The sequence below is a fragment of the Podarcis filfolensis genome (assembly GCF_964270895.1).
Source record: "Podarcis filfolensis genome assembly, chromosome: 13".
In the NCBI taxonomy this organism is placed as follows: Eukaryota; Metazoa; Chordata; class Lepidosauria; order Squamata; family Lacertidae; genus Podarcis; species Podarcis filfolensis.
The window spans coordinates 37,402,180-37,417,151 of record NC_139615.1 but is presented as its reverse complement, the minus strand read 5'-3'; the positions used below and the strand labels follow the sequence as shown (position 1 = coordinate 37,417,151).

The window sequence follows — 14,972 nt, the reverse complement described above, 5'->3', positions numbered from 1 at the left end:
TACAGCTTCCGGGTCATGTGGCCAGCATGACTAGGCCGCTTCTGGCAAACTAGAGCAGCGCACGGAAAAGCCATTTACCTTCCCGCCGGAGCGGTACCTATTTATCTACTTGCACTTTGACGTGCTTTCGAACTGCTAGGTGGGCAGGAGCAGGGACAGAGCAATGGGAGCTCACCCCGTCGCGGGGATTCGAACCACCGACCTTCTAATTGGCAAGTCCTAGGCTCTGTGGTTTAACCCACAGCGCCACCCATGTCCCTTGTAACCCAAGGTACCACTGTACTAATTTGGGGGCCTCTGTGGGCTGCAGCTGCTTTTAAGATTATTATTTCTATAAACGATACCAGGATGTCCAATCATGTATCTTAAGTGTCATATCTGTTTTGGCCCTTAAAATTTAGGTGCACCTTGTCACCCACAAAAACTGTATTCCCTGGAACCATCCCCTATCCCAGGGTTATGGAACCTGTGCTTCTTTTGATCATGCTGGCTGATGGGAGATGGGAGTCCTAGAACATTTGAAGGGCCATAGGTCCCCCACCCTTGAAATACCCCCACCACAAATCTCTGGAGTGCGTTCTGGTACTTCAGTATCAACAGGAACCATACAGAGCAGCTGAAAAATAAAAGCGAGCCTGAAAAGGTGGTGGGACTGGAAGAGGTGAATTCTTTTCCATCTAGTGGGAGTGCAAAACCATTTCCAGTGGAGATTTCTGCTTTCCTGCATTCAAGTCCGTGCAGGTCCAAATCCTCATTGCACATGCGTGTTTTGAAAGAAAAGCAGGTTGCAGGCGCATGCGCCCATAGGATCAAAGCTGCATCAAGTCCCCCTTTGGGAAACATACTTCAAAGCAATATTAATCCCACTGGGGAATAACGATGCGTTTATGCCCTCAAATGTAATGCTGAGAGGGCATGTGAAATACTTTGCACCTTTCATTTTCCAGCTAATGCATTTCAGCTGATGTACCCACTTGCATTTTACTCCCAGCCTCCCCAATAAAGTCACTTATAATATTCATAGGAGAGTCTTGGCGGATCACCCACTGAATAGGAAACAGCTTGGATCCACTAGTTATAATAGTCACGTCATCTTCTAGCCAATAGCTCAATTGGATATTCCAGGCGTTTTTTTGGTGAAAGGGACTAGTATGCTGGGAGCAGAATCTGAGAATGTCTGAAAGCTCTTTTCAAGTTACAGGTAGGTAGCCGTGTTGGTCTGCCATAGTCGAAACAAAATAAAAAAAAATTCCTTCCAGTAGCACCTTAGAGACCAACTAAGTTTGTTATTGGTATGAGCTTTCGTGTGCATGCACACTTCTTCAGTGAGCCAGTGTGATGTGTGAGCCAGTGTGGTGTAGTTAAGAGCGGTAGTCTCATAATCTTGTGAACCGGGTTCGCTTCCCCACTCCTCCACATGCAGCTGCCGGGTGACTTTGGGCCAGTCACACTTCTTTGAAGTCTCTCAGCCTCATTCACCTCACAGAGTGTTTGTTGTGGGGGAGGAAGGGAAAGGAGAATGTTAGCTGCTTTGAGACTCTTTAGGGTAGTGATAAAGCGGGATATCAAATCCAAACTACTACTCCTCCTCCTCCTCCTCCTCCTCCTCCTCCTCCTCCTCCGCCGCCTCTTCTTCTTCTTCTTCTTCTTCTTCTTCTTCTTCTTCTTCTTCTTCTTCTTCTTCTTCTTCTTCTTCTTCTTCTAGTTATCTGAAGAAGGGTGCATGCACACAAAAGCTCATACCAATAACAAACTTAGTTGGCCTCTAAGGTGCTACTGAAAGCTCTTTTCAAGAATCTCTCAGGTTGCAGGAAATTAAATCTCCATTTGTTTCCGACAAACCAAGGTCGTAAACTGCAGCATTTTCCTGTGTATGTGCTCAGCCTGATGCATTAGACCCGTCCCTTCAAGAAATGCTTGTTGTATCTCACATACAAAAGTGTGCACATGGTCAAATCATGGCGCACATCCTCCATACTCCTCAGCCCTCGCCGCTGCTGGGCAGTCCTGCGCTAGATCTCGGGGGGGGGGGCTAGCCTGGCTTGGTTGGGGATAAGGCATTGGGTAGGGGGCTTTAAGCCTCTTTGTTCACTTTGCATTTTCATGCAGCCCTACCCAATTTGCCCTTCCTGAACCAACAGATGAGCTGAAACACAGCTGCCCTTCAAAATATTGTGATGCATGCCAAAACGGGCACGATGAGAACTATACTTCTCCAGCCTGCCTTTCAAAAGCCTTTCCCGCCAGCTATTTTGCAGTATTCTAAATCATTGTTATCATTCATTATTAAATCCAATTTTGTTTTTAAGTATATATAGAGGGAGGGGGCAGAATTGTGGGGTCGGAAAAACCTTTTGGCATCACTCGAAGGAACTTGCAGGAGCAGTTGTTTTGAGGCGGGTGGAGGTGTGTCTCGCTCCAGTGAAGTAACAACCGGGAACCCGCTTTCAGCTCCCGATTTTCCCTTTGACGTTCTGCCGTTACCCACCCCACACCCGACGTCATGTGTATATGATGTCAAGTATAGGGCATCTGGTCGCAGCTTCCCCCAAACAACCAAGATTGGCCCATGAGCTGGAAATTCCCCACTCCAGGTATAGATGAAACTGAATTAGATGGACTAATAGCTCTGACTCAGTCTAAGTCTGCGGACCTTGTACAGCAAAAAGTAAAGGACCCCTGGACAGTTAAGTCCAGTCAAAGGCGACTATGGGGTGTGGCGCTCATCTTGCTTTCAGGCAAAGGGAGCCGGCGTTTGTCCACAGACAGCTTTCCGGGTCATGTGGCCAGCAGGACTAAACCGCTTCTGACACAATGAAACACTATGATGGAAACCAGAGCGCACAGAAACACTGTTTACCTTCCCGCCACAGCAGTACCTGTTTATCTACTTGCAATGGTGTCTGCTAGGTTGGCAGGAGCTGGGACAGAGCAACGGGAGCTCACCCCATTGCAGGGATTCGAACTGCCGACCTTCCGATTGACAAGCCCAAGAGGCTCAGTGATTTAGACCACAGCGCCACCTGCATCTCTGTACATTTAGAAGTAGAGAACTTCCCCACTAGCTTTCACCTCCAGCACAAATCCATGGCAGGGCCACACAGAGAAACAAATAATTTAGCAGGAATGAGGAACTTGGGCCCTTCCCAATGTTGTCAGACTCCCGTCAGCCCCAGCCAGGATAGTCAATGGTCAGGGATGGGTGGAAGGATCCATCAGGTCTCTCAGTTTCTCAGCCACTCTTTACCTTCCCGCTGCAGCGGTACCTATTTATCTACTTGCACCGGTGTGCTTTTGAACTGCTAGGTTGGCAGGAGCTGGGACCAAGCAACGGGAGCTCACCCCATTGCGGGGATTCAAACTGCCGACCTTCCAATCGGCAAGCCCAAGAGGCTCAGTGGTTTAGACCACAGCACCACCCGCGTCCCTACAAATAATAACAGCACCATACTCATCAATGGTGCTATATAAATTAGCAAACAACAGAACCACATGCTAGGGTTTTTTAAAATAAAAATAAAAAATAGCAGGCTCCGTTCTTGGGATTCCATGTAAAAAAAGGAGATACACCAGCAGAGGCCACATTTCTCTCCCTATGGAGCAACGATATCAGTGCCAACTCCTAGACTGCCCTCCCTGTCCAAGGTATGAGGTCCAGCCATGTATACAGTGTATGGTACAGCCACAGGGGTGTTCTTTGCGAGATAATGCATGTTGCAGCCTTCGTGCACATACCTCGCTGACGTCATCGCCATGGCGATCCCTCAAGAAACCTGGCGCACGTGAGACTCGGTTGGCCCTGAGCCACAGCGGCCTCACGACGCAAGAGGCACACTCATTTGCCCCCATCCCAAAAGAAGCACCCTAGGGAGGGTTGGAAACATCTTTATGGATTTTATTAAAATAGGAAACTCAGACCAGACCCCAAAATGCCAAGGGAATCGACAGGCCTTGTTTTTTTTTGTGTGGCCGGAAGTGCAGCCCCCCACCAAACCCCTCATTCCCACCCCCAGATTATTACAAATTAAAAAATACCTCCACGCCCCTGTGTCTCTGGGGGGCACACCGGCCATGCCTGCCATCCCATAGTAATAATACTAGTCATAAAAAATTCCCCCCAAACCCTGTGCGCCTGGCATCCCCGCGTGCTCCAAAGGTGGGGGGGGGACCCTGGCACCACCATGACCTTTCGTCTCTTTACTTAATTTATTTAGTTTGTATATCCCATTTGGATGAAAATAGAATTTTGACGGAAAGCGGATCAAAATAAGATTTCTTTCTTCTTTTTCATCATCTTCTTCTTCTTCTTCCCTCTCCCGTCTCCCTTGGGTTTTATTTTCCTTTCCTAAAGTTTATTCCCATGACGTCAAAAAGGAAAACAAATCGGATAGCGATCTTTCCTTATTTTGTTGTTGTTTGTTTTCTTCCTTCCTCTTTTTTTTTAAAAAAAAAATTATTAAAGTAATACAGCAGGTAGTTGGATACAGAAACAGCCCCATCTGTATAAAAAGAAAGAAAAAGAAGAAGTCTCCAATGCAGAGGGAGATCGGTAGAAAAAAGAAGAAAAGTGAGGTGGGGGGGGTGGAGAAAGGAAAGGGGGGGAAATGGTCAGGCCGAGGGTGAGCATAGTACCTTCTTCTGCAAAAGGAAAATAAGAGAACTGAAAAGGCTAAAGTGGTGAGAATCAAAGGTGTCCACTCGGGCGAGGGCTCAGCATCCAAGATCTGCCACGGTGGTGGAAAGATCTGCTGATGTTTGTTTGTTTGTTTGTTTGTGGGGGGGAGGGCATGGAGGAGCTGTTCCTCAACTCCCCCCCCACCGCATGTACGAATCCACTTGCACCCGCCCACCACACAAGAATTCCCCACTGCCTGGGTCTGTTGGCCGTCATATCTGTGTCTCTTGGACATTCTCTTTCGAGCTGCTCTTGAACAAGAGAGGTTCGTGGATGGAATTGAGCATGGGGTTCTTGGAGCCGCAGGTGAGGGGTCCGCCGCCGCTGTTGTTGTTGTAGTGGGCCTTGAAAGCGGCGTAGTGGTTGAGGTGGTCGTGCTCGATGGCGGGCAGAGCCAGGTGGCTGTCGCCGGGCGCCCCGGCCGAGGCGGGTAGCTCGTCCTCGACGTTGATGATCTCGATGGTGCGCGTGGGGCCGTGGTGCTTGTGAAGCTGGTGCTGTTTGCGGAGCTTGTAGAAGACGATGAGCATCACGGCAGCCATGAAGGTGATGGCCACGAAGCAGCCGATGATGATCTTGGTGGTCTTCATGACGTCGTCTAGGTCCTTCATGCCGCTCTCGGTGACGTCGGTGATGGGGATGGTGAATGGCTTCTCCGTGCTGCGGGTGCTGCGAGGGGTCAGCGAGGTGGTGGAATAAGTCATGCCCCAGCCCTGAGATGGCGTCGGCCCAGGTTCCTTCTTCGTGGGAACAGATTCTTCTTGGCCCGGGTCCATGGTCTCCACGGTCACCGTTGTGAAGTAGGTGTAACCTGTGGTGGCTGGGTCCACCGCTGAGACGTTGAGTGTGGCCGAAGCCGTGGTGTTGCCCGCTGAATTAGTCACCATGCAGGTGTACTGCCCTGTATCCTGGACGGTCACATTGGTGAAGTTGAGCGTGCCATCGTGGAGGACTGAGATGCGCACCCGGTAGGAACCATGCGTCATCAGCGTGCCGTTGGGCGTCAGCCAGTTGACCGACGTCATGGAGGTCCCCGTCCGGCATTTCAGCTCAGCTGCCATCCCCTCAGTCACATTAAGGTCAGTGGGAGGCTCCACTATAACTGGGGCGTAGCAGGTGAAATGGCTTTGATCCAGCTCTCCGATGTAGCGCCCTTTGAGGTTGGGTGGGGCGTGGCACCGGGCGCAGCAGGTGGTGTTGTTGGGCACCGTCTCCTTGAGCCACCAGCTGAGCCACAACACGTCACAGTTGCAGTGCCAAGGGTTGTGGTTGAGGTGGACGCGCTCCAGGCGGTGCAAGGGGGTGAAGAGATCGTGCGGCAACGACATCAAGTTATTGTGGGAGAGGTTGAGCTCCTCCAAGGACTTGAGGTCATCGAAGGCGTTGCGTTCGATGGTAGCCACCTGGGCGTGCATCAACCACAATTTGCGGAGGCTGGTCAGCCCCTGGAAGGAGCCTGGCCGGATCATGTCCAAGCGATTCCCAGAGAGTTCCAGTTCCTCCAGCCGCACTAAGGCTGTCAAGTTAGGGATGTCCTTGAGATTGCACATGCCCAGGTTCAGGTAGCGCAGGTTGACCAAGCCTTCGAAAGCTGCCTCTGAGATGTACTCCAGCTTCTTGAGCTCTCCGAGGTCCAGTCGGCGCAAGGAAGGGACTCGGTTGAAGGCATAGGAAGGGATGCTTTCGATGGGGTTGTTCCTCAGCCACAGCTCCCGCAACTTGGAGAGGTACTCAAAGGCCTGTGTGGGGACAGTGGTCAGCCGGTTGTCAAAAAGCTCCAGCGTGTTGAGGTTGGGCAAGCCATTGAAGGCTCCCACCTCAATCTTGCGGATGAGGTTCTTGCTGAGCTGCAAAATCTCGAGGTGACGGAGGTGCTTGAAAGTGTCCGTCTTTATGACCTGGATGTTGTTCTCCTGCAGGTTGAGGTACCGCGTGTTGATGGAGATACTCTCAGGCACCTCCACCAGCTCCCGGCGCGTACAGATGACCCGGCTGGCCTGGTTGCTGCAAGAACAAGCGGCCGGGCAGGAGGTGGGGGAGGCTCCGCCCCAAACGAGCGATGGCAGCCAGAGGAAGAAGAGGACCAGGTGCTTCCAAACCATCCTAGAGACTCCAGGCACCAGCGAAGGCTTCCGAGTGCAGCGGCGGGTGGCCATGTCCAAAGTTCATGCTTCAGTGAAGAGCAGGGTGGGTGATCAGGTCTTTAGAAACTGGGGGTGAGAAACAAAAGAAAGAGAAATCAGCCAGGAATCTGATACTGGGGTTTTGGGAGCATAATAGCAATCAGAAGAAACAGTAATACTGGCCCCAGTAAAATGCATTTGCTGTTGGTTTAAGACAGGCGTAGGGAAGTTCTCCTTTGCACAATGTATTGTGGACACATGTAAATCACTAGCACAAGGTCTGGTGACGGCTGCATACTTGTCATAATAATAATAAATAAATAAATAAATAAATAAATAAAACCCCACCCATCTGGCTGGGTTTCCCCAGCCAATCTGGGCAGCTCCCATCATCATCATCATCATCATCATCATCATAGTAATAATAAAGCGATAGAACATCAAACATTGAAAACTTCCCTAAACAGGGCTGCCTTCAGATGTCTTCTAAAAGTCAGAGAGTTGTTTATTTCCTTGACATCTGATAGGAGGGAGTTCATACTCCTCCTGCTCTGTCTCCACTTTCTCAGGGAGAACTATTTCGGGTGAGAGAGAGGAATGGAAATATCTGCTCAAGTGAGTCTAATCAAAACAGAGGCATTCCAGAATTTGAGCTGCTAGAGGTTAAAGAGAGGTGTCTGTAAGTGATGGTGTTGGTTGTTGGGTTTCAGAAAAAGTCACCTTGGCTTCCATGCTATCAGTAATGGTCAAGTCTCTCTCTCTGGTCAAGTTGTTAGGGGCCTGAGATTTTACCACCCACGCCTATCATTATATCGTTATCGTTATCATCGTCATTACCACCACCACCATCATCTATGCTACCATTCATCTGAGAATCACAAGACTGTACTGCTTCAGAATACAGAGGGAGAGTTGTACAAAGCCACTTCCGACCTTGGGAGGAGGTGGTGTTGCGGGCATCACGCCCCAACACGCGCGCGGAGGCTGGCTTCCAGCCCGGCGCGATCTGGGAAATCCTCGGCCACGTCATTCCCTGGCTAGCCAATCGGCTGGCCCAGGGGGTGTGGCTTGCCTCATTTAAGGCAAGCGTGGCTGGGAATCTCCCTCTTTGGCCATTCAGCTGCGTTTGTTTCCCACCTATCCGCCCTTCAAGGTTCCTCTTTTGACCTTGCTATGGCCACTTGGCAAATTGGCACCAGCCATTTGGTTTTTCGCCTACCTTGTAGCAAATTGTCACAACTTTCTCGGCTTTGGTATGGGTATTGTTGTGCAGATGTATGGGGGGGGAGCGCCATCACCTCCCCCAAATATTGAAGGGTAGTCCAGTAAAGGATTCCGGGGGGCGTGGCCTCATCCAAAGCCTATGGAGGTCAGGGCCCAAGGCACGTCCCCAAGCGGTGACCCCGGGGGAGTCCCTAGTTGATGTGCATCAGCAGGGCTCCCCTGCTGGTGTTAACCCTTCCCGGTCTTCAAGCAATCAGGCTGAAGCCGGATAGTCGATAGGACCAATGCCTAAGCCAATACCGCTCATCACCTGTAACCAATAAAGTTGAGGCCTAATTTTAGCCCATTAACCTAAATTACTGTGTCCTGTGTCTTTATTTCTACTGGTGGGAGGCGGGATCTCGCCACGCAAACGAATAGTTGTATGACTCCCTGCAGAATAAAAGCTAGAACGTTAGATGTCAAAGCTAAGACCTTGACATGCTCATTTTCTATGTTCAAGGATCTGAAGACTTGTGTTTGTGTGTTTCATATAATGGAAAAGTAAGGTTGCAGTCCCTCCTCTTCAGTTCTAAAGCATCACCATCCCAAGAATGCTGTGCCATGTGATTTATTTCTGGTGTTCTACACAAAAGCTGGTGCATTGCAAAGATTTGTGTTCATCTTTTTATCTTAGTACAGTTTTGAAAGCTTTTTGCAAAAGCTTCATTCCTAAGGCTTAGTTTTCAAGACGTAAGTCCCATTGAACTCAGTGGAGCTTATTTCTAAGTAAACATGTTTCACATCAGGAAGAAAAACGGGCTAACATCACCTTCTGAAATGCAGTGTACTTTATAATTCCTTGCACACTGCAGGAGAGCATTGCCTCCCCAAACACAACCACGTTTGGATTGACATTGCCCTCAAGCAGTGAAAAAAAATGGATGCTCAGATTCTTATTTCATTTAACACCAACAACTTGGCTAGTTGTCAGCTGTGGAAGAAAAATAATAACAGGCATCTATGTTTATGTCAATTTACTTCTACTCACTCTAGCGAAAGAGTGGCATAGAAACCAGATTAGTAGATTATCTGTACTCTAGTGGCTATGCCCAGGTGCCAAGGGAATAGCCAGCCACATTGGCAAAGCCGTAAAGTGGACATTATGGCATCAGATACTGCGGCCCCAGTCATAATTTCTTTCTCAGTTAACTCTGCATGCTGCAATTTTTATTGGCTACCACCGATGCATTAAAGCAATGTTGTGTCATTCCGTAGCCTAGTTTCTGTGGGAGTTCTGGCCACATTTTCAACCTGAGTGAGAGTTAGGATGTCTAGAGCATCTTAAACCACCACTTGGAGCAGTGGCTTAAACGGTCAGGGAACCCTCAGCCACCTCCTCTATAAAGTCCAATAATAATAATAATAATAATAATAATAATTATTATTATTATTATTATTATTATTATTATTATTATTATTATTTATACCCTGCCCATCTGTCTGGGCTTCCCCAGCCACTCTGGGCGACTTCCAAGCAAATATTAAATACAGTCCTGCTTTTCCTTGGGACATCCCCATTTTCATCGGAAAAATGTTGGAGGGTATGGAGTTACGTGACCCCCGAGCCAAGGAGATAAGTAACTAGACAACCTTTAGGAAACATCTGAAGGCAGTCCTGTATTGGAAAGTTTTTTAAAATGTTCGATATTTTATTATGCTTTTATATCTGTTGGAAGCCGCCCAGAGTGGCTGGGGCAACCCAGACAGATGGGCGGGGTACAAATAATTAAATTATTGTTATTATGGAGTAGGACGTCTGTATTTTCATTGGAGAAATGTTGGAGGGTATGGTCCCCGCTTCCAAAAGTGCAGGAAAAGGCTCGATCAAAGACTTCAGCCTAGCATTGCTTTAAACTCCAAATAAAACCCCCATGATTTCACTAGGTTTTAAAAGGGTTTTAATGTGATTTGTGCTATTTTAATCTGCTGGCTGCTTTGGCTATATTTTACTGGTGATTGCTTTGTTTTATGGCAATGGATCCAACTATGTCATACTCCGAGTAGATTCGCTGAAATCAATAGACTTATGTTAGTCATGCCCATTAATTTACTGGATACAAACCTGTGTTACTCGCACTCAGTTCCCATTGTAATCAAGTCACTGCTAACTTGATTTTCAATGGGACCTTAGCTCAATCAACTTAACCGTCTGTATCCAGCCTGTTGTTCACCTTGTGAAGAGGCTGGATATAAATATTTTTAAACCGTTGAAAAACAAAGCTGACCGCCTGCCTTTTGATTGATTAATCAAGTAAATGTAAACACATGTGTATTAGCAAAAACCCAGAGCTGACATCGTTCTGAAACACCAAAAGAAGTGTGAGATAAATGAAATGAGATGCAAATTATTTCAGTAATTTATAGCCCCCTTCTCCCATTTTCGATGAAAATGTGCAAACTGGCGTGCAGTTAAAAAGAAAGAAAGACTAAAACATCAAATTAAAATGCGACAGCTCAATGCAAAGCAAAATTCAAAAGCAACACGCTGCAGCAAAAATATAAAAATACCGTATTTTTTGCTCTATAAGACTCACTTTTTCCCTCCTAAAAAGTAAGGGGAAATGTGTGTGCGTCTTATGGAGCGAATGCAGGCTGCGCAGCTATCCCAGAAGCCAGAACAACAAAAGGGATTGCTGCTTTCACTGCGCAGCGATCCCTCTTGCTGTTCTGGCTTCTGAGATTCAGAATATTTCCCCCCTTTTTTCCTCCTCCAAAAACTAGGTGCGTCTTATGGTCTGGTGCGTCTTATAGAGCGAAAAATACGGTACTTAGGATGGCTAGCAGCCCAACCTATATAAGATTTACTTAGAAGATTACATCGAAATCACACATGCACAGACAGTAAAGACCTTGTGCCTATAACTTAGCAAACAGGACGCCACACAGACCCCTTGCCTCACCCCAGAAAGAGTGCTCCATCAATGGAACTGCACGACTGACAATCTTCTTTCCCTAATTACTTCTTCCCCCACCTCACTTCCTACACTGCAGATGACCAACTCCACCCCCAACGTTCAGCCCGGACACTGAGGTCCAGTGTCAAGGGCCTTCTAGCGGTTCCCTTACTGCAAGAAGCCAAGTTACAGGGAACCGCCCTGTGGAACGCCCTCCCATCAGATGTCAAGGAAATAAACAACTATCTGACTTTTAGAAGACATCTGAAGGCAACCCTGTTTAGGGAAGTTTTTAGTGACTGGTGTTTTAATGTATTTTTTATACTTTGTTGGAAGCCGCCCAGAGTGGCTGGGGAAACCCAGCCAGATGAGAGGGGTATAAATAATAAATAATAATAATAATAATAATTATTATTATTATTATTATTATTATTATTATTATTATTATTATTCTACAATCGTATGATTCTACCTCTGAAGGTGAGTCTCAGGAAAAGGCCTCTGAAGAAGATGCTAGCTCTTGGGCATATTCTCATAGAAGCATCATACCCTCCAAATGTCCCCAATTTCCCAGGGACGGCCCCAGAATTAACGAAATCCATCCCGGCTTCTGATTTGATCCTGGAATGTCCCTATTTGCCCTGCCAGAAGAGGCCCAGCAGGGCTGAGGTTGGTGGAGCCCAGGACGGTGAAACAAGGCTAATATTCCGGAAATCCTTGTCTTAGACTCTGTGAAAGGATTCTGTGGAACTGTAACAACCTTTCTTGTGGATTGTTGGACTCTCTGAACTGACAGGTGGAATAGACATTTTCACATAATATGGACCTTATGCATAAACTGATTAGAGAATGAACTGATCCACTGGGTCTTCTCCTTTTTTCGCTGAACTTTATGAGCTACTTCTGTTGAAATCTACAATTCTATACAATGAATAGTATATATTATTTTTTCAAACATACAGCCGGTTACGTCTTGTGTGTTTGTTGAATATGTTTCATGTAACCAGAGGTTTGTTGTTGTTTTGTGCATCAGTTAGCAAGCATAAGTTGCCACTTGTTCTTGAAATTATTGTAGGTGTGTGCAATATGTTAAAAAAGAAAGAAGCCAAATTAGGTAATAAAACTAGTGGTAGCGGTACAACCTGCCTCCCCACTGCCCAATAAAGCTATGCCCTATCTTGAAAGGGTAAAAGGTTATCTGAAATTTTCAGTGTTAGAATGTAAGACACCTTTTCTATTTTTTGCTACCCGCTGGAACCGTGATACCCTGAAACACATTTTTTTAATGTGTTCCTTTCACTTTCAGCCCCATACTTTAAAAAAAATGACCTCCCACCAGTTAATCAACTCAGCTTCAGTTGATTAATCTACTGTCCAAAGCTTGCAGCTTTAGTTAACAGGGCTCTTGAGCAACAATTGCAATGAATAGCCATTCATCCATTAGATGTCGCCTGGAAAGGACATTAAAACTGGCTGGAGTGCAAGAAGAATTGGAGGGGGGGTTGGTCGAGTGGGGTGAAAATGAGGTTGTGCTGTCAGCCTCAATAAGGCTACTCTGCAGTCCGGCAGTCCGGACAAGCAATTATATTCCTGGACACTGCTGGGCATTGGAGAAAAGGAAGGAGAGGGCAAAGTTGAAACATTCAAGAGCAGAGAATACATCTTTTGTTAATGAGACCTGGAGCAAGTACAGGAAACCGAGGTTAGGTCAGGATCTGCAGAAAAAGCAAGAGGGGGAAGTTTTTGGATGAATAAACAAGGAGGGAGGGAACGAGGGAGGAAGGGTGGCAAGCAATTATGCTCCTTGGGACGCCATGACTGGAATACTGGTGACCACTTTCTGTAAAGGCCATTGGAATGCAAGAGAAGGGATTATAGCAGAGTGTTTAAGCAAGCCTCAGAGTTCACTGAGGCCCCTGATAAAGTATAATTAGCTAAAAATAGTGCTGAACCCAACTTGCTCCCAAACGCTTCTCCTCTATGGGTTTTGATGCAGCAGATCCTCCAGATTTTCTCCTGTCAACTAAGAGCTGACCTTGCTCTGATACTCAACCAGTATTTGATTCCACTCTTTGATATTTGATATATCTGAGTTCAAGACGGGATGCCTTGACAGCTGATATTTGACAGTAGTTGGCCACCAGCACAAAACAGCATTTAGTGTTTCGCGGCACTCTATAATGAACGTTCGGCGACGCTCAGCACTTTATCTTTGACACACAATGGTAATTCTGCATTTGACTGCTGGAAGCTTTCCCCGATTTCAAATTTGCCATCTGTGCAAACCAAGGATGCCAGCAAGTCGAAAGGCTTCAACCCAAGATGCACATACCTGGGAGTAACCCCACTGAACTCCGAAGGGTTTACTCCTGGGTAGACACACACACAAAGAACTGCACTGTTAAAACACTTAAATTTGAGAGGAAACCTCGCAGTCGGATTTGGAACTCTGAATTTCAATTTTGAAACGGCTCTTGTAGAACTGGCCTGACCTACGAAGATGACAGGTTTATTTATTTATTTGACTTGCAAATGATTGCAAGAAGGTCACACTAAAGGTCGCAACCATCGCTTAAGCACTGGCTAAAATGCAATTAAACCATGTTAACACCCATGCGCTTGATTATCATTTGGCTTTTTTTTATGAAAGCTTTTTTTTATGAAAGCTTGATCTGTGTGGATGACAGATTATCTTTTTAAAGATTACGGCAGTACCCTGTTTATGCTGGTCATTATCGATATTGCACCATCAATGTGCATTGCTCCTTAACAAACAGCACAGCATCCTGCCTTAAGGAACGTGCTATCTCAAATGAATTCATGGCAGGGGAGACGAAAGAGAAAAGAGGTGAAGGCTGAAGAAAACAGGAGGGAAATAAGCATTTTAGCATGGGTGGGGAACTGTGAACAACTGGAAGCCTTTTAACTCCCGTCTGCCCCAGCTAGCATGTAGTTCAGCAACAACTACAAGACCATAGGTTCACTGTCCCTGAATTTCAGCCTATGGCTGGAAAGAAATGAACTCTGATGATGATGGTGATGATGATGACAAGAACAGGAGAAAAACCTGCTGGACCAAAGGCACATCTAGTCCAGGTTCCAGAGCAGCATAATGATGATAAACCAACCGGAAACGTACTGGGAGCCAGGGTTCAAATCCCCACTCAGCCCTGAAGCCCACGGGGTGACCACCTCTCAGGGCTGTTGTGGGGGTTAAACGGGGAGGGGGAGAACAATGTACCCCACCTTAAGCCCCTTATGGGAAAAGGCAGGGTATGAACGCAATAAATAACAAGTAACTTCAAGAAGTAACGATTCAGGGCCTGTCCACAATGTCACTCTGTCGATGCTCACCTGGTAACTTCACTCCTGCAGGGCTGACCACAACAGCTCAATCAGGGCTTATCAACGTGAGCTCTTTAGCACTCTATCAGAACATTTGGGTTTTCTCTGGATTGCTGTTTGCTCTGATTTAAAGCCAAAGACTTGGCTTTCCCTGGAATGGAGCAAGGGAGAAACCGCTCACACCCTTGCTTGACTTTTAATAGTTTTAAAAGTTGTGCATCCTTGTTTCTCAATTTGATCCTTTTACATGGTTTTGCATGTTTTGTGGTATTTTATGCATTGCGATTTCTCGTTATTTTATAGATGGGTAATTCTTTATTGCGGTTGATAAGTGTAAATTGTTTAATTATTATTTGCTGATCTTTAATTTGCTGTTGACTATTAGATTCTGGTGGATTGTTGAACGTTGCTTTGTTTGATATAAGTTGTTTATTTTATAAAGTCACTGTGATTCTTTATATTGGGTCAGATTGCTACTATTAATGTCTGGTGTTTTTATGTGATGGAAGCCGCCCAGAGTGGCTGGGGCAACCCAGCCAGATGGGCAGGGTATAAAAAAATATCATTATCATTGCCTAGAAAGCGTGGGTCAAACAGAAAACCACTCGGACCCATGGTTTCCAGGCACGACACAAATGGAAATATGGAAGAGCCCTCAGTTGCATCCCA

General features: G+C 46.6%; 1 protein-coding gene across 3 annotated transcripts in view; it reads right to left on the bottom strand.

Annotated features, from left to right (window-relative positions):
• Window positions 1-3,879: 3,879 nt before the first annotated feature.
• Window positions 3,880-14,972, bottom strand: part of LRRC4B (leucine rich repeat containing 4B) — a 149,020-nt gene continuing 137,927 nt past the window's right edge. For all 3 annotated transcript variants that reach the window (XM_083582929.1, XM_083582931.1, XM_083582930.1), the window contains exon 2: window positions 3,880-6,885. In XM_083582929.1, the coding sequence (XP_083439055.1) occupies window positions 4,888-6,831 (1,944 nt within the window). In that variant the 5' untranslated portion in view covers window positions 6,832-6,885 and the 3' untranslated portion in view covers window positions 3,880-4,887. The remainder of the gene's footprint in view (window positions 6,886-14,972) is intronic.